This window comes from Drosophila ananassae, chromosome 3R (genome assembly GCF_017639315.1).
Source record: "Drosophila ananassae strain 14024-0371.13 chromosome 3R, ASM1763931v2, whole genome shotgun sequence".
Lineage (NCBI taxonomy): Eukaryota > Metazoa > Arthropoda > Insecta > Diptera > Drosophilidae > Drosophila > Drosophila ananassae.
The window spans coordinates 24,300,169-24,320,686 of NC_057930.1; the positions used below are offsets into that span (position 1 = coordinate 24,300,169).

Genomic DNA, 20,518 nt, shown 5'->3' on the forward strand with positions numbered 1-20,518 from the left:
CATTCTGACCTTAGCAGTTGGCTAAGAATGTTAACCTTTTACCTCTTCTATGTTACTTTTGACAGAAGAATTTAAGGTGTCACGGGAGTGAGATCCCAAGGAAATTATAAATTATTGAAATGCCAAAGATGCCAAAAATGCCTAAAATTAATATCTACGAGAAGAGTCGAGCTTCAAAGAGCTCTAGAGATCATCATGGTCATGGCCAGAATCGCGGGCATGGTCAAGGGCAGAACCATGGAAACAACCAGAATCATGGACAGAGCCAGAGTCACGGGCATAACAGTGCTCTGAACCATAATCTTACCAACCTTACCATTAGTCACCACAGCGCGGGCCATGGCATAAACCATAGCTTGAACCAAGTCTTAAATCACGCCCTAAATGGCCAAAACCTTATGCCAGCCAATGCCCAGATTCCAGTCCAATGCCAGGCCACCATGAAGGGTTGCTGCTGCAAGCGGTCTCAGTGCATCAAAAACTACTGCGACTGCTATCAATCCATGGTGATTTGCTCCAAGTTCTGCCGCTGTGTCGGTAAGTATATGTTTCAAAAGGAAACCTTTAAGAACTATAATAAGTTTAAATCAGGTTGCAGGAACACAGAAGTGCGCAAGGCCGTGGACTCCAGCACACCAGCCAAAAACTCGAGTGCCGCCAAGCGAGAGAAGGCGGCTGCCATGAGCGCCAAGGCTGCTGCTGCAGCGGCTAAGGCTGGCATCCATGTGCCCATGAAGCATATTCCTGGATCCGGTCCAGGAGTACCCGGTAAACCTTTTGGCTTTCCACCTGGTCAAATTCCGGCAGCAATCCCAATGAATATTAACAAAAAATCACAGCAAGCGCAGTTGGTAGCAGCTGGTCGTGAAGGGATACCCGTTGCTCGTCCCCATTTAAATGGGCCAGCTTCCGTAAGAGCGATGAAGGCAGCAGGGCATGTTCAATCCGTGGGCATGGTCAATCCCGGCAAGATCGAACGTCAGCATCCAAATTTCTTCTCGCAGCCGGTCAATGCCGCTCTGTTGGAGTGTGTGTTGGTGCAGGCTACCGAGGCGGAGCAGATGGGATTCAACGACGTCCAGGTGGGACAGTTGATTCTCCTGGAGTTTATGCGCGGCGTGAAAGCAATCTATGAAGCTACATGTGAACATAACATAGCATCATAATGGTGAAATAAATGGTTGAAATGGTTGTAACAAAATTTATTAGTTGTATGTAACAATATCTTATTTCTAGGGTAGTTTAGGTTTTTAAGTACAATTTTCGGTGGTCTAAATATTTGAGTTGGTTTCCTATTTACAATTATGAACACATCACCAATCTGGTGGCTGGAATATTAGCTCCGTCACAAGCATATCGCAGCTGGTCGTCCTTTTGCTGAGACGGGAGCTCGTGGGTTTTGATTTGTGGCGCTCTAGCGGCAGCTCATTGTCGCTGTCGCTCTCTCCATCCGCCGAATGAGGATCTCCTTCCGGATCGCCATCTGCTTCCGCGTCTTCATCCATTCGCCTTTTCTTCTTTCTGCCTCCCTTTGGAGTCTTGGCAGAGCGGTACTTTTGCCAAAACTGTGCCGGCTGAGCAAACTCAATGTAATTGGGGAATCTCATAGCCAAAGACCGGCAAAAGGTGTCCATGGAATGCTGTAACTCCGAAGTCATAACGCATTTCAAATTGCGATGGGTTTCTTCCACATAACGTAGGCATCGCTCCAGTTGCTTGAGCTATAAAAAAATTATATAATTATATATATTTTGGATCACCAATGACGGATTTTATTTCTTACAGGTTCCTCAGAGGAATCCGCCTTTCTCCCTCTTCCCCTTGGAGTTGAAGCCTGACCTGCTGCAGCCGTTTCAGCGGCTGGCTTGGATGGTGCTGGTGATATTGGTTCATCCTCACCGACGTCTTCTTCACCTTCTCCGCGACTGCTTTTCTCCTTGCCCTTTCCCTTGGTGAGAAAGCAAATGCGACGCATGATAAAGAGCATATCCTGGACTATGGTTAGAGCGCCTGGCGAACTAACAAAAGCGTTGTCCTTGGTTTTTTCTAAGAAAAGATTAGCATTTCAATGTATTAACAATTTAATAGTTGATATAAAAACTCACCCGCTAGCAACTTAAGCTGCCCAAAGTAAAGTAACAACGTATTGTCATCCACAGAAGACATAATGTGATTATAAAGTAAGCGGCGACTTTTTTCCTTTTCAGGACCCTTTAGCGGCGACTTGTAGTTGGAATCCGATCGCACGCCTCGCAAATAGGCCAGGCCATTCAGATCGAAAGGACATTCCTTAAGGCAATGATCGAACAACAATTTGTTGTACAATCTTCTGTAGCGAATAAAGAAGGCATCCGCCTCCCGTGCTACTTCGGCGCTCTCATCCACCAGAGCAGACAGCATGGAGATTAGAATTGGACCCTTCAGCTTAATGGTGCCGGAGAGTATAATGTCCTTAACGCAGCGAAAGGTCCTTACCCTAGTCATGGCGAAATTGGAGTGCAGTTTGGACAGAATGCATTGGAAATTACTCTCTAGAATTGAAGGGTGCTTCTTTCCCAGATCATTTATGGCAATCAATGTAGTATTGATGATCTGGGGGCGATCGTTTTTGGTTAGAATAATTCTATACAACTTCGACACGCTATTGGCCAAATGGGTATCCCTGAGGCACAGACGCCCCGCTATCACAATCATCCAGTTTGTCATGCGCTCGTTGTCCGTATCGAACTGGGACTCACTAAGTCTGGTGCACTCCTGCAGATACTTGAACACAATCTCCACAATCCGATTGTCCACCTCCTTCGGCAGCATCACAATTATCTCTGTATAGGTTCCCAACAGGCACTGCAATCTGGTGTGTTCGTTCTGGAAATTCTCTGCGCTGTTTAAGATTTCAATGGTTAGATCCTCCAGCAGGCTCAGCTGCCATTCGGGCACCTCGGAACCCATTGACGGAGCTTGACTCATGGACAGGTGGTAGATCTGGTTCAGTAGATTGACAGCACTTGATATGAGACCCAGCCAAATGCTTCCAGTTCTGAGGGCGGTCAAAAGTTTTTGAAATAGTTGATTCAAAGCCGGTTTGGAAAAGTTCTTCAAGCAACCAATTATCAGCTGCAGAGCCAGAAATTGGTTTGACTTCATGTTGTAAGAAGAAAGGCTGTTGAAAATGCCGATCAAGGCATCCATGTTGTTGGTGATGCGGCTGGAAAGGAGCAGGAGCAATCCCCAGGCATCTGTAGCCATGGATGTGGACAAATGTGAGATTATAACATTGACGAGTTTGGGCCTACAAGGAAAATACTTGAAATAAGAGTGCTTTAAGGTTATAGATTTCGTAAACTTACGTAACTATGGACTCGCTTTCCATGAGGATGGAAAATCTTTCCTGTAGATAGGCTCTGGGTTGTGTCATTAAAAGAGTACTAATGATTCGCCAAGGCATAAAGTGTTTAGCGGCATTGGAATACTCCAAGGGTTGAATATTTTTTAAAACCATTCGATTGAAGCTCTGGAAATATAATGAATCATTAGTAGAGATACTGGAAACTAGGTTTATAAATTTTAAAATACCTGCAAAGCCAGCTTCTGCAAAGCGATGTCCTCATCGCTCATTAGGCAAGCCCAGATCCTGCAGTATACACAAATCAACGCAAAACAATTTGAATATGCTTCCAGAAGGGTTTCCATTGTTTCTAGTCCAGACTTCCTAACAGATGCCAGCCTGTCCACAGCCAGCAAGGAGGTTTCCCTCACAAAATTCGTATTATAAATGATTAAGGGATTAACTAAAACCAATCGTTCAAGCAGGGCAATTCCTGCTGTTCGGGCTAGACCATTATCTGCAGCCAGAAAACGCTGGTACACCATATGAGGAATGGTCTTGACTTCCTCTTCCAACATTTCATGGCCCTCGAAACTAAAAGCGTACTGAACTATTCCTGGCTTTTCGAATCGCAGCTCATGCTGCTCCACCAAAGGCTCGTGAAGTGCCTCGACGTTGGCATCCTCGAATTGGACAAACCGAATACTTTCGTCCAGAATTTTGGTGGTCATGGGCGATCCCTGTTTTAGAGCTAGGACGAGTACTTGGCAAGCTTTACGACGAACAGTGAAAGTCCTATCATTTAGGCAGCGTATCACTTCACGAAGGAGTAGCACTTCCCGCGGGACCTTGGACACATCGTACCGAAAGATAGTCCATTCTACTTCGCTCTGATGGAGAAGAATCTTCTCAATAAGGTCCAGTGCTCGAGTTTGAATTCCAACAGCATCGTCAGCCTTTACAGCCTCTAGGACGAAATCCGCACAGGACTTGTTGCACTTGGCAAATAGAATACTGTCATATTTGGCAGCGTAATTAATAGCCACCTTTTCATCCGTGCTCTTCCACTAAAAGAAAGGTGAATTCGAACAATATTCTATTATAGTTATTAAAGATTACTTACAGCCTTTATGGGGTTGGATACCACGCACTCAATGTAGAAATGCAGAATACGGGTAAGAATGTCTGGGTATTTCTCTATTAACTGGATGAACCAGTCTGATATGTGCTCTCCGGACTGCATAGCTCCTCCGCGACGGCCAGCGCCGACGTTATGAGGACTATCCGTGTATATATGCATGGGAAACGTCTGACGCATTATGAGATGAAGAGTCTCATATACGTCCCCATTGTGTTCATTAGCGATCTCTCCAAAAAGTTCATAACATTTTGTATGCAAGGCAGGGGCACCTAAAAAAAAAACACGAAAATGATAGTTAATTGATGATCTATTTAAAAATAAAAGGCAATCCATTCAAAAATACGTTAAGTCGATAATTAATCGAATTCCGACAAAAAACTTGCAATTTCTTCCCGATAAGTATCGATGCTAAAGGTTTCATCTCTAACCGCACGACGAAAAGAATTAAATAATTGTTTAACGAACGAAAACTTTGCATTTCCAGCAGAAATGCTTGCCTTTTTAAGGATACGCAGTGTGGCTTTGCCCGCCGGAAACATTCGTGTGTTGTCCTCCAAACTCTTGTCCACCAAAAATGGCACAGATTCCATCGGAAGCCGGTCGGAATCGACAAAAGCTCATTATGATATTATCATTGGCGGTGGAGGACTAGTTGGCACCACTTTGGCCGCAGCTCTGTCCAGCAATCCGACCCTGGCGGACAAGAAGGTTCTGCTCCTTGAAGGAGCTCCCGAATTTAAAGGCTTTGATCCAGCTGGGCCGTACCAAAATAGAGTTTCCGCCATCAACAAGAACTCCATCGAGTTGTTCAAATCCATAGATGCTTGGTCGCACATTGAGGCCGCCAGGTACAAGCCGGTCAAGCAGATGCAGGTGTGGGAGTCCAACACGGACGCCCTCATCCAATTCCAGCACGACAACTTCGCAAGCGATGTGGCTTGTATCATAGAAAATGATTTGATTCTGGACGCAGTCTATGCGAAGGTAAAGGATGCCCCTAATGTGGAGATCCAGAACAAGGCCAGGATCCAGTGCGTCCGCTTGCCGAAGGACTCGCAATCTCAACTCTCTGAACTGGAACTGCAGGACGGGCGTACCTTTTCCTGTGACTTGCTAATCGGAGCTGACGGAGCCAATTCTGTGGTGCGAAAGGAGATGGGCGTGGATGTTTTCTCCCTCAACTATGAGAGAATGGGTCTGGTGGCCACTTTGGACCTGGGAGATGATGCTTGTGATAACTCGGTGGCCTGGCAGAGGTTCCTGCCTACTGGTCCTGTCGCCTTGCTGCCCTTGACCGACAGACTAAGCTCTCTGGTTTGGAGCACCACCAATGAGCAGGCGAAGAAACTGCAATGTCTTCCTCCGAATGAGTTTGTGGATGCCTTAAACGAGGCCTTCTGCCGGCAGTATCCGAGAGTGGAGCTGGCCGATAAGGCAGTCCAGGCACTAAACACCTTTTTCGGGCATAATGCCACGCAGCACCAAGTTCAGTATCCCCCGAAGGTTTGTGGTGTCAAGGAGAAATCGCGAGCCACATTCCCTCTTGGATTTCTCCACGCATCCTCCTATGTTTGCAGTGGAGCAGCTCTCGTAGGAGATGCGGCCCACCGAATCCATCCACTGGCTGGTCAAGGCGTCAATCTGGGCTTCAGCGATGTGAGGTACCTTGTGGAGTGTCTGGCAGCTGGTGCCTATGCGGGATTCAAGCTGGGCGACAAGCAACACCTCATCAAGTATGAGCGTAAATGCCTCAAGAAGAATGTGCCTATCATGCTGGGTGTCCATGGACTCCACACCCTCTACTCGACGGATTTCAGTCCGGTGGTTCTGTTCAGGAGTCTGGGCCTGCAGCTCACGCAGAACCTACCGCCCATAAAGAACTTATTCATGCGCGGCGCAATGGGGCAGTAAAAGGTTGACACACAAGGGGGTTTACAAATCGTTAGTTTTTATAGTTTTTCACATTACTGGTGAATGGAATAAAGTGAGATTTTGTATCAACTACCGTGTTTAAAATATCCCTAAAAGTTAGCTCATTGCTAACGCTTATCTTAGATCTTAAGTTCAAGGTAGGAAGATAGGTTGACTATCGGCTGGTAATTAACTTTTATCTCAGTTTGTATCAGTTTTGGTTCTTTAGTTCCACTTTCATATTAAATTTAGTCTGATAGGAACAGTTTTGAAATAAACAATAAAAAGTATTCGAGCAAGCTCTTAAAATCGTCAAAATAACTCAAACTACTTAATGAGTTGAGAAAACGTAAGCAAAAAATATTAAAAACATACTTAACTACGGTTAAAAACTTATATCTAATTTGATCTTTCGTTGTCAATAGCTTTGGATTTGGATATGAAGGCACTTTTGGCATTTGGAAGAATTAGGCTAACTTAGTCTAATTAAATTTGGCATTTGGTATTTGAATGTTTCCATATATCAGAGTTCCTGGTGGCTCTTGGTGCCAGATATGCTCTCGCCCAGCTTTAGTTGCTGCTCCGAACTGTCCTCGACCTCTTTGAGAAAGACCTGCTCCCTATCACTTTTCAGCCTGGCTTCGCCTTCATTGGATTCCACATTAATTTGCTGGGAATCTTCCGTGTCGGAAATGTAGCCGAAATCTCCAGTGTAGTAAACGGGATACAACAAAAGCGGAGCGGCACTGAGAGCCACAAGATCTCGTTTCTGGTAGGCCTCGCTCCAGGTCTTGTTGGGATGACGGTTAAACATCACAGGCAGGAATTCATCTACAGGTATAAGTTTCTCCAGCGGCTTGGCTGCCAGCAGCTTGAGAGCACCTTCGTAGGATAGGACATATCCCAAGGTCCAATAGGAGTAGCCGGCATGGACCAAGGTGTCAGTATCTGCCACCCAGGGCTCACTCTTTTCCTTTAAACGTTTGCGTCCAAAGTAGATAAGGTCGTATTCCACCACATTCCTAGCCTGGTTCAACACTCGAACTGCATTGCTTCGGAAGTAGGGCTCGAAGCGTATGTCATCTTCCAGGATGAGAACCTCCTTTAGTTTTTCCTGCACCATCTTTACCCAGATTCGATAGTGACTAAGGAAACATCCAATCTCACCCATGGTCATGGGTCTATGATGATAAGGGTCCTCGTAGCCCGGCATGAACGTGATGCCCATTTGTTTTACCCGCTCGACATTCAGCTCCTTGCCATCCACAGCTGGGAAGTGTTCCACGTCCAACCCAATTTCGTCGAACAGCTTCTCCATTTTCTCCCGTCTCTCGGGACGCCTCTCCAGATTGATCATGAAGATGTGATCCAGTGTTAGTTTCGACTTCTCCGGCTTGGTCACCAAGTGCTGGTAATAGTCGTGTAATGGAGGCACCTCTCCCAGGTCAGTGATCATGCTGGCCCTGATATGCACCAGCTGCTGAATATCGTTGTCCAACGAATCACCTGGCTCCAACGGTTGCAGAATGTAGCCGAATGTGATCTCATTGCAGATGTGCAGTGGAATTCCCGAGCTATTGGCCGATATGGCGAACACGATAATGTCATCAGACGGACCGTCGAACAGTGGCTCCTGCTTCCTGTTTTTCTGCATTTCCTGCAACTTGCTCTTATCGAAGGTGAGACTTTTCACGCCCTTGTAGTTCATGTCAACCAGGACGGCTGTGTGGACCATGGGCACTGGGAAACTGCCCACCTTCTTCAGGTGGTATATCTCCTTGTACTCATCCGTGCGCTGGTAGTAGTATTCCTCGCTCATGCCGCACCAGAAGTTGGAGTACAAGCTCTCCGACAGCAACATGGGAGCCACAATTGGCAACCGAAGCTGGGTGAGCTTAGTGAGGGTATCTTGGGAGGTTAGCATGACGTCAGCGTCCAGGAAGAACACATAGTCTGCCCAAATATCACGAGCATAGCCGAAAGCCTCCTCTTTCAGACTAATCAGATTCTTGAAACGTGACGAGGACCATTCGTAAGGAGAGCTTTCATTGGGATAGCTCTTCTCATCCGTTTCGAAACTAAAGTTGACACTGTGATAGGATTCGGCAGAGTGATCCAGCCACTGCTTGAGAACATTTACGCTGTCATCTGCGTTGTGATCGGAACGCAGCCTAGGATTTTGTGACATTATAGCATAGGACTTCCTGTTTAAAGAGCAAATACCCACCAGAAGGCGATCCTCTGCTTGGGATAGTCCTGCTGGTCCAGATAGCTTAGAAACATTGGTAGAGTGTGGGCCTTGTTTCGGACCAACAAGGCCACCAGTATAGTTGGTGGTTCCCGGTCATCCGTCGCATCGTTACCAAAAATGCAAACCAATGCACTGGCTAGGAAAAGGCTGAGAAGCACTTGCTTGTTCATTTCCACGTCATGGGTTAAAAGGGGTCACTAGGACGCTATCTGGAGCGGCGGAAGCGTTCGCCTCTGTTTCTGAGATTGCCGGAGAATGAGTCTTATCTATTAATAGTCCGGAACGGCGTCCGACGGGGATGCCGGTGGTAGAGCTGGAGAACTATCGATAACCCTATCGATAACAAAAATCGAATTCTGCTGAAGGTTGGCGGTTGTTCAAATTGTGTTTGAATATCATTCCTAGTCTTCTGCCGGCTGTTCACATATTTAAACATTAAAATCATATATTTTTTTTTATCTAAAATGGTCTAGATTTATAAATGTCATCCTCTATCTCAGTTTCTCATTAAAAATTTTTATAACAAACATTTATTTCCACGTAATAAAGTTTTCAACATGTCATCATTTTTATGCAGCTGCATGAGGTTTTGCATAGTTGGGGAAGTTTAATTTCAAGCCCTCTCTTGCCTCAAAAAATGTGTAGGAGAGGGTGATGGTGTCGCAGTGTTCCAGCGCCGGATCTCCCGTGATTTCCGGATCAATGTAGAAGAAAACCGGCATATCGACCTCCTCGTGGGGGTTCAATTGCTGCTCCTCAAAGCAGAAACATTGAATCTTATTGAAATAGGCACCTGCTTCGAAGGGAATCACATTGTAGGTGCTGATGCCTATGACGGGTTTGTCCGTAGGATTGCGGGCTGTGTAAAAGGCCAGAGCGGTTTCGCCGGGAGCAACTTTGATCTCATACTGCTGCGGCTTAAAGTTCCAGCGCATGGAGGAGCCAATGTCGGCATTGAAACGAATCTTTAGTATCCGATCCTTGACTTTGTGCATGTGCTCTACCTTCTCGGAGTCGTGGCCCTGGGAGGTTGTTCCGCCATAGCTGTAGGCCTGACAGAAAATGCTATACAACGGCACCGCAGCATAGCTCAATCCCACAATCAGCACACCTCCGGCTGTAATGTAGTAGAGGGTAGACTTCAGTCTCAGTTTTCGAGCAGCTTCCTCCGGCGAATCAGTGGACTTCATCCGCCAAATCTGATTTGGTTTCTGGCGCGGTATCGAGCTCCTCAGCAGCTGCTGACACTGCCCACGAAGGGCGTTGAGGGTGCGTAACATACGTAATTAGTTACTTTGCGAATTCCGGAGATATTTTTCTCAAATTTCATTAAATAAAGGCTGTTTGTATAATCTTTCGGTAATAAAGTGTGTGCTACAGTGTGTACACACCAAGTTCCATCAGCTGTTGAAAAACTAAAAACAATCGAGTGCTTGGGTAATATATTCGATAAACATCAAGGATCGGCGCCGAATTTAGTGTTAAATTGACTCTTAATTATAAAATATAAAATAATTTTAATAAAAACTCACATGAATTTTGGTAGCCCATTTTAAAGTTCATGTAGAGAACTTCCATGAGACATCGAATGATCCTATCTCTCGCCTTTAGATGCTCCTTAAAGTGCACATAGCGAAACACCAGCTTCAGATCATCGCAGATCGTTAGAAAGAACATCCAGATGGTGTTGGCCCGAACACTTTTGTTGGCATTCTGCTCCAAGAGCCGAAAAATCTTCAAAACCTGCTCGATAACGTCCTCATCGAAAACCCCGTAGCTCTTGGATCCAGGAATGGTCAGAGTGAGCAGATATGTGCTCACAGCATTCAGCGACAGCTGAAGATTTAAATTATCGTTTAAAACAGAGGGAGCAGCTTGCCCGACATGTTCCGGAGGAACGGCCAGACCAATCAATGCGTAGATGTAGGAAAGGTAGGAACTGGCGGGGGATATCGTGATGATACTGGCCCAGTTGTCATCTGTGTTGCTATAGGTAGTCTGGTTTTCATCCCGCATCGCACGGAGAACTCCCGACAAATCTCGCAGAACCTGTAGCTGCGCCTCCTGTTTGTGAATCTCTTGCTTGCACATGGTCAGTGACCAGAACTTTCGAGCCCGTTCCAGAAGCACCTCTTCGCCAGCTTCCTCGCCATACAGCATCTCTTCCACATCCACCCATTGCAGACCAGGCACGTAGTTCCTTTTTAAATCACCAAAAATACGATTCAACTCGGACATTCTCACATTTTTAGCGTCCTCTTTTCCGATAACAAAAACAAACAAACCGATACCCAAACATTACTTCGATAAGCGATAGAACAAAAAGAGCGGGTTTTTCAAAATCGTACAAAATCAGGGCTGATATATTAATGCATTTACTTGGCTTATTATTATGCAATTTAGTTGTTTTTTCGTGGTTACATACGCGCACTTAATTTCTAATTTCGCTGATAGCTAGAAATCCAGCGAGGCCGTGGCATTGGAATTGCTCAAGATACTGGTACTGCAGCTATCCGGTTTGGGGGACTCCTGCAGCTCCGGTGGCAGGTGGAACTTCTCGATAACGAACTTCTTGCGGCGCAATTTGAAGGCCAAGTCCGTGGTATCCGGCATGTGGACAGCCAGCGTATTTAAGGCTGACATCTTGTGCAAGTGGAGTAGTCCGCTATACTCCTTGAAAGCTGGATGCGTTTCCTTTTCGGATCCAGCAAAAGATTCCAGCTCGATAGCATAGTCCACCAACTGACGAATCTTAGGCACCAGGCTGGCATCGTACTTGGCAATCAGATGCATTGGCATGGTGATGAGGCACACCGAGTTGCAGTTCCGAACACTCGCCATCAGAAGGGTGAGGAACTTGATCAAGTCCTCCCCAAAGTGCTCGTCGTACCATAGAGGCGATCCTAAAGACGTCAGGCACACTCGACACAAGTTCTTCTTGGTCCCGGCCACAAAACTCTCGTCCCGAAGCAATTGCTGTATGTCGTTTAATAGTCCTCCGTAGCGGGCGTTATGAAAGACCTGGGACTCCTGGCTGGCAGTTTTTGTGCTGCTGGCGACGGTTGTGCTACTATTGTTATTGTTGTTGGCGTTTATCTCTTCCTTGGTCTTCACTTCCTGGATGATCTCTTCTCCTGCTCCCGGAATGGGTGGATCGTCCTCCATGTCCCGAAGCATTTGATGTATGTAAGTTAATTGTTCTTCGCTTGTTTTAAGAAGGAACTGGTCTTCCTTGGTCTTCACTTCCTGGATGATCTCTTCTCCGGCTCCCGGAATGGGTGGAGCGTTCTCCACGGGCTGCTGCTCCAAGGAGCAGGAGGTGGGGGAGCTGCTTTTGGATAATTCATCGCCGAAGGCAATAACAATGTCGGCCTCCTTGTGGCTATCGTCCCACATGGTGGTGTTGGCATAGTACAGCATTATCGAGTCCATTTGCTCCATTAAATTGAAGTGGTGCCCGATCTTGGCAGTGGCGTGCTCCGAGTTAACTAGTGGCAAGTCATTGTACCTCCAGGCAATCCGTAATCCGTTCTCGGCCCCGGCACCTGCCGCTGCCTGTTCCTCCTCACGCTGCTCCACCTCTGACTCCAGATCGGTGAGAGGCTTTGGAAGACGGCGCAGCATCTCCGCAGGGATGTCGTCTAAGCTGCCCAGAAAGATCTCCTGCTTGGACAGCACGCCTTCGGCGAGAAAGTACTTGGCCAGCACTTTAGCATGGGTCATGAATCGATCCTCCTCGATCAGGCAAATAGATCCCATCGGCAAGCCGCCGCCAATAACCACATCTAAGTAAGGGTTCCCGCTGGAGGTAATCACCTGTGCCGTGTGCGGACTGGTGCGGGTGCCCCGGATGGGCTTCTGCACGGTGCGCTTGCGAAAACTGGTCATGTTCGTTTTTGTCGTCTCTGACTAACCTTTATTAATTGCCTTTATGCTTTTTATTTTCCTTTCCCGAAGCTCTTCAGTTTAGACAGGGCAAAATCCTTTCCGAAAAGCTGGCAATAGGCATCACCAGTGATGGCATTCCGATTAGTAAGTATCGATAACAGAACAGCTGTTCGGTCAGTGCTTACAAAGCCCTAATAAGAGTTGAAAAACGCGTACATCCACAGCTGTTACTCCCAATCGTACCAGTTAATTTTGGAAAATTAGGAGAAAAAACTAAAAAATAAAAAGTCTGGGATGGCCACGCACTCTGAGGTGTCGTCGCCGCAGATGACGGAACAACTCGACAACGAGGAGGTGAGAGAGATCCTGAAAAACACAACGGATCTGCGCCAGTACTCGCGACAGATTGAAAAGGAGTTCAAGGAGGTCGAAAACAAATCCATCGAGGGTAAAGGATCCCATTCCTCTTTCTGATGTATACATATGTATATAATATTATTTTCCCATTGCCAGACTATATCGCCGAGTCCCAGAACATAGCAAATCTCCACAATCAAATAAACGATTGTGACGATGTCTTGGAGCGAATGGAAAATATGCTTATGAGCTTTCAGAGCGTTTTGAACAACATTAGTACAGAGATAACCCAGCTACAGAGGAAGTCCGTATCCATGTCCCTCCAACTAACCAACAGGCAATCAGTCAAGGCTCAGTTGTCGCAATTTATCGAGGATATGGCTGTGTCCGAGGAAATGATAAATATAATCATGGAAACACCAGTCACGGAACGTGATTTTAGTACTCAGCTGAATGTTTTAAACCACAAGCTGTCTCTGGTCAAAGAGCTAAGCTTTAAGGAGTCCAAGTCCACTAGCGATGTGAGCGACGTACTCCAAAAGCTCCGACTAAAGGCCATGACAAAGATACGCTCGTATCTGTTGGAACAGATCTACAAGTTTCGAAAACCCATGACAAACTACCAAATACCCCAAAATGCCATGCTAAAGCACAAGTTCTTCTTCGAGTTCATACTGTCCAATGAGCGCCATGTAGCCCAGGAGATATGCAGCGAATATATCGATACGATGAGCAAGATTTACTATAGTTATTTTAAGGTTCGTAACTGGATATGAAACTGTTTTGTTAGTTGACTACAGCTTTTCTTAACTTTACAGAGCTATTCCACCCGTTTGACAAGTCTCAAGTTCGAGGAATCCTGCACAAAAGATGACTTAATGGGCATTGAGGACAATGCTTCAAAGGGTTTATTTTCCAAGACCACAAGTCTAAAGCACAAGAGCACTATCTTCACTATTGGAAAGAGGGGCGACATTCTCAACCAGCAATTGGAGGCAACTATAATAGTGCCACATGCCCAGCTTAAAAACAGAGTAAGATTTAACTGTTTAAAAATGAGTAGTTTGTTTCTAAATTATTTATTACTCTTTGCAGTACACTGTTGAGGCTCTCTTTAGATCGGAGCAGTATGCTCTTGTGGACAATGCCTGCCGGGAGTACCTATTTGTCACAGAATTCTTTATGGTTCGCGGCACCCAAGCACAGGATTTGTTTAACCAAATTTTGGGAAAAACCTTAACATTAATGATTGTAAGTAAATAACTTTAAGTAACGCATTAAAAACAAATTTTTTTATGTACTTTTAGAAAAATCTAGAGACTTCCATTCACGACTGCTATGATACCATAGCCATGTTTCTGTGCATTCATCTCATATTCCGGTATCAATTGATGTGCCACAAGCGCTGTGTTCCTGCATTGGACAAGTAGGTTTTTCTTGCATACATTTTTATGAGAAAGTCATTACCAGTTTTATTAGGTATTGGGACTCTCTTCAATCGGTTATTTGGCCCCGTTTGGAGCATGTTTTTCGTCTAAACATACAGAGCATTCATGATTGTGATCCCACCAAATTCAACAAGGAAATGGGACCGCACTATGTGAGATTTTCTAAACTGATCAGTACAAATACCAAAATCTAATGATGACTATTTTACAGATAACTCGTCGGTATGCAGAGTTTAGTGCTGCCATTGTAGGAATCTCGGAACACTTTCCCAATGAGTTAGTAAGCCGCTTGCTTCTGGAACTCCAAAATGAGGTTGAGTGCTTTATACTCCGCATGGCCGCTATATTCCCCACCCGCAAGGATCAGCTTATTTATCTGATTAATAACTATGATTTAGTGTTGGGTGTTCTGATGGAGCACACCAGGGACAACTCAAAGGAAGCGGAGGCATTCCGAGAGCAGCTAAATGCCCGTAGTGCTGAATATGTAGAGGAAATTTTGGCTCCCCACTTTGGCGGCATTATCCAATTTGTGAAGGAGTGCGAACACTTTTTCGAAAAGGAGCAGATGGACGAGCTAAGGAAACAAGAGCGAAGGAGCCTGGCCTTGGTGGCCAGCTTCTCGGCGAACTGGAAGAAATCTCTGGAGGAGCTGAACAGAGAGGTCCTTCTCTCTTTTCCCTCACTGCTAACTGGCTCTCAGCTTCTCCAGCTGGCTTTGGCCAGTCTTGTGCAATACTACCATCGGTTCCACAAACTTCTCACGCCCAATGCTCGCGCCCAGCTGACTAACATCCATGTGGTCATGGTGGAAATTAAAAAGTACAAGAGTAATTATTGAGCGGCGCTTTAATCAGACGTGTGTTTAGGCTTCTGTGTATTCCAAATTGAGTAATATTCCAAAATAAAAGTATATTTAAGTAAAAACGCCTAGTCCTCATCCTCGAACATCATCTCAACCAGATCCTTGTTGGAGCAGCGCTCGCCATCCAGACGCTGGGGTTGCTTCCAACGCAGCAGAGTGGGCAGAAACACCAAGTGAGTGTTGGGGTCCTTGCGGAACGGACAGTTCAAATCCTTCCAGCTGTACAAAAGAGAAAAATGAATTCATTGTTTACTGTGGTTTTTGATAAGCGGCAGCATTGGGGACAACCAGGGCCGTCGAGAAGCCATGTCGGGCCCCGGGGCATGGATTCCTCACGGGCCCTTTTTCGTTTTCGTCCCGCTGACGCCCCGGTCATTAGACCCCGCTGCCGGGCCCCTGTCCATTGCGGGCCCCGGGAAAATTACCCGGCTAACCCCCCCTCTCAACGGCCCTGGGGACAACACTCAAGAGCATTGTAAAGCACGGTCAGTTATCACTGCTTAATGGTTACTTTTTTATCATGAATGTTCTGGGTGTTTCAACCGGCACTCGAGTGTTTATTTCATCACACACAACTGTGGCTAAGATACTAGGTCCAAATTATTGCCAATTAGACTTGGTATCAATAAATGACGTCAGCTATGACATTGTACTTGTACTTGTATTATGGTTAGCCAGTATGTATTAATAGAATTTTAAAATCAAATATCCACTATTCCACTGACCGCAAGTGTCATTATATCTAAATGTTTGGACTTACAAAGCACGCTCACCCACATCAACATGCACAAAGTGGGAGTTGTCGGGGGCCTTCTTCAGGGCATCGTGTATCACAGGCTCCGCTGGAATCGGACACCAATACGTATACGTTATATGTAAGTATTAATGCGATAAAGTTGGGCAATCTGATACCCAATCGGGTAACCACAATGGGACCACCTCGACTCACCTTTAACGCAGTAAGGGCACCAGCTGAGGCCGTTCTCATCCTTGCCACCACTGAAGAGGACATGGACGGCTCCGTTGCCGCTCTCCAGTTCCTCCATCTTCTTGGAGAACTCATCATAGCCCTTAACGTTGTGTGTGACCACCATTATGTTGCTGGGATTGGGATTCACCGAGTAGAGGCGTCTCAAAAAGCGACCGAGTTTAGTTGGGAGCGACGTGATGCTGGGCTTTCCACGGAGTGACTGGATTAAAAAAGTTATGTTCGTTTTATCACCGGGTTTCGCCGACTCTTTGACAGAAAAAAATCTTGTTGTTGGCTTGAGTAGGGTTGCCAACCTGCGCGGTTTTGGAATCATTTTCAAGCTAAATCTGGCTTGAAATTCTAATGACATCTACACTTTAAAAAATATCTAAATTGTTACTAGATTATTATAAAGAATGAAAACTCTTTAACAAGCAAATTTATTTAAATTTCAATTGCAGAATTCCACGTTTCAAGTTTTCATCCGCCTGCCAGACACTTTCGCTTTGAAAGACATTTCCCTCTGTGATCTTTTCCACAAACTGATCGAGACCACCGCCCACGCCAAAATAGTAGGATTTTGCGGCAACTAACACGATGCCCTCCGGTTTCAAACGACTAGCAAAAGTGTCCAATAGCTTCTGCTGGTTATCTATGTTGTAGATAGTCTCCGATGTGAGTATAACGTCGTATTTCTCAGACTCCTTAGTCAGATCCGTAAAATGGCTCCAGTCCCCGGAATACAAGCTTGTCTTCTTGTCTAAGTACTCTAGTTTTTCAGTTTCCGTAAGTTCTTCGTCTAAATTTAGCAAAATGTTGGCATATGTAATATACTCCAAAACGTCCTTGTTCTGCAAATATTCAATGTTAAAATTATAGCATATCTGCTACACTCTTACCTTATTGATCGTACATAGTCTTGGAAATCCGAATGTGCACCTAGTTTCATGGCATATATACCCAGTAGTCCTGAACCACAGCCCAAGTCAAGGACTCTTTTGTCCTGCCAAAAAGAATCCTTAATCTGTTCGGACAGATATTGCAACAGGTCGGATGTGCCTTCCCATATTTTAGCGCCGCCCTCATACACCCCGGCTAACAGGTCGGAATGGCTGTCTTCAGATTTCTTTATATCCAGATTTTCGAGACCAGATTGGGATCTTATATCCTCGAGCAGAAAGCCGGCTACTAAATGCCGCAACTTTGTTCTTCCCACATCTAAATCCTTGGCGTTAAGTTCGTAGAAATCGAGTGTGGATAATAAGTTTTCCGGGGCCTTGACTTCAAAGGACTTGTACCAAACTATTTCCTGGGTGTCTTTTAATTCATCCTTATCTTCGGCATCCTCGTTTTGTTCTTCAAAAGGATTTTTAACGGCTACAGCATCTTCTGAGGGTTCCGCTTCCACATCGAAATTGAATTTAAACATAATTCAAGGGAGTGATGAGTTTTTGGCGCTGAAATTCAAAACACGAACTTTCTTATAATCAGAATTGTAATTGTTTAATTTTATTTAATTTGTTTATACCTCTTTTTTTATTTAATTAAATAAATAAACTTTTCAGATGAAACCACGTTTGTTTTGTTTATCGTAAGGATGCATCGATACTTTATTTGTTATCGATGTCCATAGTATTTTTTTAATTAGTTAGTATTTTTCTTCTTTTCTCATCGCTAAAATTGTTTTTTCGCTGGTGGATCTGAGGCTGTTTAACAATATTTTTATTTATGGCGGACCAAGCAAACAATGAGGTGAGTTATTGAAGTAAAGATGTTGCTGCTTCGTGCCTAAGTGCTTACTTTTCCAGGGCGGCCAACCAACGCCGCTGATGTCCATCCGCTTCGACCAGCAGCAGCACGAAAACGCTGCGGCTAATGGGAATGAAAATGGCAACGGCAACGGTGATGCCGGCGAAGCTACAGAGGAAAGCGGCAATGGTGATAAATCACCTGAAGAGTTGGTGCTGCCCAAGGCCCTGGAGGACGTGCTTGCTTTGAAGGATCAGCGCGTGGCCGAGTACAATGTAGACGGCGACTCGCAAGGCGGCAGTGGCGGCGGGGGAGGTGTTGACGGCGAGGACGCTGATGTGGGTGAGGACAGCGATGATGATGCCGAGAACCAAGTCAACGGCAGCGGAGGTGCCAAGCCCGGCAAACAGAGCAAGGCAGAGAAAAACAAAAAGAAAAAGAAACGCAAGAAGCAGAACAGGAAGATCCGCCAGCAGCTGGAGCACGAGCGTCAACAGCAGTTGGCTCAGGCGGATGAGAATGAGGCCACGGAACAGGCAGGAGAGGAGGCTAAGGCCCCAGGAAGTGATGATGAACAACCTGCTGAAAAAGATAAGAAGGAGAAACACAGAGAGAGCCGCAGCAGGAAAAAGAAGGATCGCAGTGACGACAAAGACAAGGATAAAAAGGCTGCGGACGCTACCGACGAAAATGTAACAATAGAGTAAGTGAAGAGTACTACAAATTATCCACTTTTATCTAATATTCTAAATTCTATCCACAGATATGTGCCGGAGAAGATTACCATTGCTGATCTAGCACCTATGTATCGTCAGTTCTACCGCGTCTTTGAAATATTTAAACTTGAGAACAAGCCGAAACCTGCAGAAAAGGATAAATCAGCTAGCGATGCAGATAATCTTGCCAGGGACAAAAAGGCCAATTCCAAGCTGGATGATGAAGACGATGACGGCGACGATGATGATGAACACAAGGAGGATAAAGAAAAGTTATCTAAACGAAAGCTCAAGAAACTAACCCGTTTAAGTGTGGCGGAGCTGAAGCAGTTGGTCTCTAGGCCCGATGTCGTTGAGATGCATGATGTGACCGCCAGAGATCCAAAGCTTTTAGTACAACTGAAGGCCTACAGAAACACTGTACAGGTGCCGCGGCATTGGTGCTTCAAACGAAAGTACCTGCAAGGCAAGCGCGGCATTGAGAAGCCACCATTTGATCTGCCGGCATTTATCAAGAAAACGGGCATCATGGAGATGCGCGAATCCCTGCAGGAACGTGAAGATGCCAAAACGCTAAAGGCCAAAATGCGTGAGCGCGTCCGCCCTAAGATGGGCAAGATCGATATCGACTACCAGAAACTCCATGATGCCTTCTTCAAGTGGCAGACCAAGCCGCGTATGACCATTCATGGCGATCTCTACTACGAGGGAAAGGAGTTCGAAACGCGCCTGAAGGAGAAGAAGCCAGGAGATCTGTCCGAGGAATTGCGCATTGCTTTGGGCATGCCTGTGGGCCCAAATTCTCACAAGATTCCGCCACCATGGTTGATTGCCCAGCAGCGTTATGGGCCGCCTCCCTCATATCCCAACCTGAAGATTCCTGGCCTCAATGCACCTATCCCCGAGGGTACTTCCTTTGGTTACCATGCCGGTGGTTGGGGCAAGCCGCCGGTCGACGAAAATGGCAAACCATTGTACGGAGATGTGTTCGGAACGAATATATTGGACTTGGATGTAAATGGACTATTCTTGTTAAGCTATTAAGATATTAATCTTTGCAAAACTAATTTCAGAATGGCATCGACGAGGCCGACATTGAGCGCAATCAATGGGGTGAGCTTGAATCCGAGTCAGAGGAGTCTTCCGAAGAAGAAGAAGAGGACGGCGAGGACCTGGGCGACCAGCAGGATGAGACTGGCTTAGTCACACCAGTTGAGGGACTTGTCACTCCATCCGGACTTACCAGTGTGCCAGCTGGAATGGAAACACCTGAAAATATTGAACTCCGTAAAAAGAAGATCGAAGCCGAGATGGAGGAGTAAGCGGATACATATTTAAACAAAAGAATTACCATAACAAATCATTTCCATTTTTTATAGCAATGAGACACCTGTTCTTTATCAAGTACTACCGGAAAAGCGCACGGACCGTATCGGCGCATCTATGATGGGATCAACTCATGTGTACGACGTTACCGGCAGCGGAGCCAATAAACAGCCGCCGGTTAGGACGACCACTGATCGAGAGGGCATCGTGGAGTTGGCACTGGATCCCAGCGAATTGGACATGGATAATGACGCCATGGCTCAGCGGTATGAGCAACAGATGCGGGAACAGCAGAACCATCTGCAGAAGGAGGATCTGTCAGACATGTTGGCAGAGCATGTGGCGCGACAGAAGTCGAAGCGCAAGCGTCAACAAACTGATCCAGCCAAGACAACCAAGAAGTACAAGGAATTCAAGTTCTAGTTGTATTGCAAGAGAAGCTTCTTTCCCATTTGTGCGATTGTCGGACAGATTTAAGTTGAGAATGTCATTAAAAATAGTAAGCTAAATGGAGTTTCATTTAATTTCCAATTACCAGCAGAGTTAAAAAAATTTCAGATTCGGAGGAAAA

At 45.7% G+C, this 20,518-nt stretch overlaps 10 protein-coding genes across 12 annotated transcripts; 4 read left to right on the top strand and 6 right to left on the bottom strand.

Annotated features, from left to right (window-relative positions):
- The first annotated feature begins 43 nt into the window (after nt 1-43).
- On the top strand, nt 44-1,201 carry LOC6497569 (protein tesmin/TSO1-like CXC 7). Its single transcript, XM_001961761.4, has 2 exons — nt 44-537; nt 592-1,201. Exons 1-2 carry the CDS (start codon nt 120-122, stop codon nt 1,164-1,166), a joined length of 993 nt encoding a protein of 330 aa, XP_001961797.2. The 5' UTR covers nt 44-119; the 3' UTR covers nt 1,167-1,201.
- On the bottom strand, nt 1,182-10,933 carry LOC6497959. 2 transcript variants are annotated; one of them, XM_044716144.1, is made up of 8 exons: nt 10,873-10,889; nt 10,161-10,464; nt 4,449-4,735; nt 3,574-4,392; nt 3,348-3,511; nt 2,106-3,289; nt 1,784-2,046; nt 1,182-1,721 (listed from the first exon to the last, which is right to left on the bottom strand). In XM_044716144.1, exons 2-8 carry the CDS (start codon nt 10,303-10,305, stop codon nt 1,314-1,316), a joined length of 3,270 nt encoding a protein of 1,089 aa, XP_044572079.1. In that variant the 5' UTR covers nt 10,306-10,464; nt 10,873-10,889; the 3' UTR covers nt 1,182-1,313. The 2 variants fall into 2 exon arrangements, with proteins under 2 accessions (XP_044572079.1, XP_001961795.1); XM_001961759.4 differs by having other exon boundaries at nt 10,161-10,933.
- LOC6497570 (ubiquinone biosynthesis monooxygenase COQ6, mitochondrial) lies at nt 4,862-6,467 on the top strand. The gene has a single exon (XM_001961760.4). The coding sequence runs from the start codon at nt 4,872-4,874 to the stop codon at nt 6,375-6,377; it is 1,506 nt and encodes a 501-aa protein (XP_001961796.2). The 5' UTR covers nt 4,862-4,871; the 3' UTR covers nt 6,378-6,467.
- Nucleotides 6,398-8,931, bottom strand: LOC26514190 (glycosyltransferase 25 family member). The gene is made up of 2 exons (XM_014906817.3): nt 8,605-8,931; nt 6,398-8,548 (listed from the first exon to the last, which is right to left on the bottom strand). The coding sequence occupies exons 1-2, from the start codon at nt 8,796-8,798 to the stop codon at nt 6,901-6,903; spliced, it is 1,842 nt and encodes a 613-aa protein (XP_014762303.1). The 5' UTR covers nt 8,799-8,931; the 3' UTR covers nt 6,398-6,900.
- Nucleotides 9,125-10,180, bottom strand: LOC26515375 (cytochrome c oxidase assembly protein COX11, mitochondrial). The gene has a single exon (XM_014906942.3). The coding sequence runs from the start codon at nt 9,906-9,908 to the stop codon at nt 9,198-9,200; it is 711 nt and encodes a 236-aa protein (XP_014762428.1). The 5' UTR covers nt 9,909-10,180; the 3' UTR covers nt 9,125-9,197.
- Nucleotides 10,934-10,960: 27 nt separating the features above from the next.
- LOC6497958 (putative elongator complex protein 4) lies at nt 10,961-12,516 on the bottom strand. Its single transcript, XM_001961758.4, has one exon. It carries the CDS (start codon nt 12,514-12,516, stop codon nt 11,083-11,085), a length of 1,434 nt encoding a protein of 477 aa, XP_001961794.2. The 3' UTR covers nt 10,961-11,082.
- A 69-nt stretch (nt 12,517-12,585) lies between these two features.
- LOC6497571 (vacuolar protein sorting-associated protein 52 homolog) lies at nt 12,586-15,248 on the top strand. Its single transcript, XM_001961757.3, has 8 exons — nt 12,586-12,660; nt 12,716-12,964; nt 13,030-13,631; nt 13,692-13,907; nt 13,969-14,124; nt 14,181-14,299; nt 14,353-14,473; nt 14,533-15,248. Exons 2-8 carry the CDS (start codon nt 12,811-12,813, stop codon nt 15,160-15,162), a joined length of 1,998 nt encoding a protein of 665 aa, XP_001961793.1. The 5' UTR covers nt 12,586-12,660; nt 12,716-12,810; the 3' UTR covers nt 15,163-15,248.
- LOC6497957 (thioredoxin domain-containing protein 17) lies at nt 15,153-16,512 on the bottom strand. Its single transcript, XM_001961756.4, has 3 exons — nt 16,136-16,512; nt 15,947-16,028; nt 15,153-15,405 (listed from the first exon to the last, which is right to left on the bottom strand). Exons 1-3 carry the CDS (start codon nt 16,488-16,490, stop codon nt 15,252-15,254), a joined length of 591 nt encoding a protein of 196 aa, XP_001961792.4. The 5' UTR covers nt 16,491-16,512; the 3' UTR covers nt 15,153-15,251.
- Nucleotides 16,513-16,580: 68 nt separating this feature from the next.
- LOC6497955 (histidine protein methyltransferase 1 homolog) lies at nt 16,581-17,770 on the bottom strand. The gene is made up of 3 exons (XM_001961755.4): nt 17,685-17,770; nt 17,070-17,613; nt 16,581-17,007 (listed from the first exon to the last, which is right to left on the bottom strand). Exons 2-3 carry the CDS (start codon nt 17,583-17,585, stop codon nt 16,597-16,599), a joined length of 927 nt encoding a protein of 308 aa, XP_001961791.1. The 5' UTR covers nt 17,586-17,613; nt 17,685-17,770; the 3' UTR covers nt 16,581-16,596.
- Nucleotides 17,771-17,794: 24 nt separating this feature from the next.
- Nucleotides 17,795-20,456, top strand: LOC6497572 (splicing factor 3B subunit 2). Of its 2 annotated transcripts, none has more exons than XM_001961754.4 (5): nt 17,795-17,908; nt 17,965-18,608; nt 18,669-19,635; nt 19,695-19,939; nt 20,001-20,456. In XM_001961754.4, exons 1-5 carry the CDS (start codon nt 17,885-17,887, stop codon nt 20,368-20,370), a joined length of 2,250 nt encoding a protein of 749 aa, XP_001961790.1. In that variant the 5' UTR covers nt 17,795-17,884; the 3' UTR covers nt 20,371-20,456. The 2 variants fall into 2 exon arrangements, with proteins under 2 accessions (XP_001961790.1, XP_032307643.1); XM_032451752.2 differs by having other exon boundaries at nt 17,808-17,908; nt 18,010-18,608.
- Nucleotides 20,457-20,518: the final 62 nt, after the last annotated feature.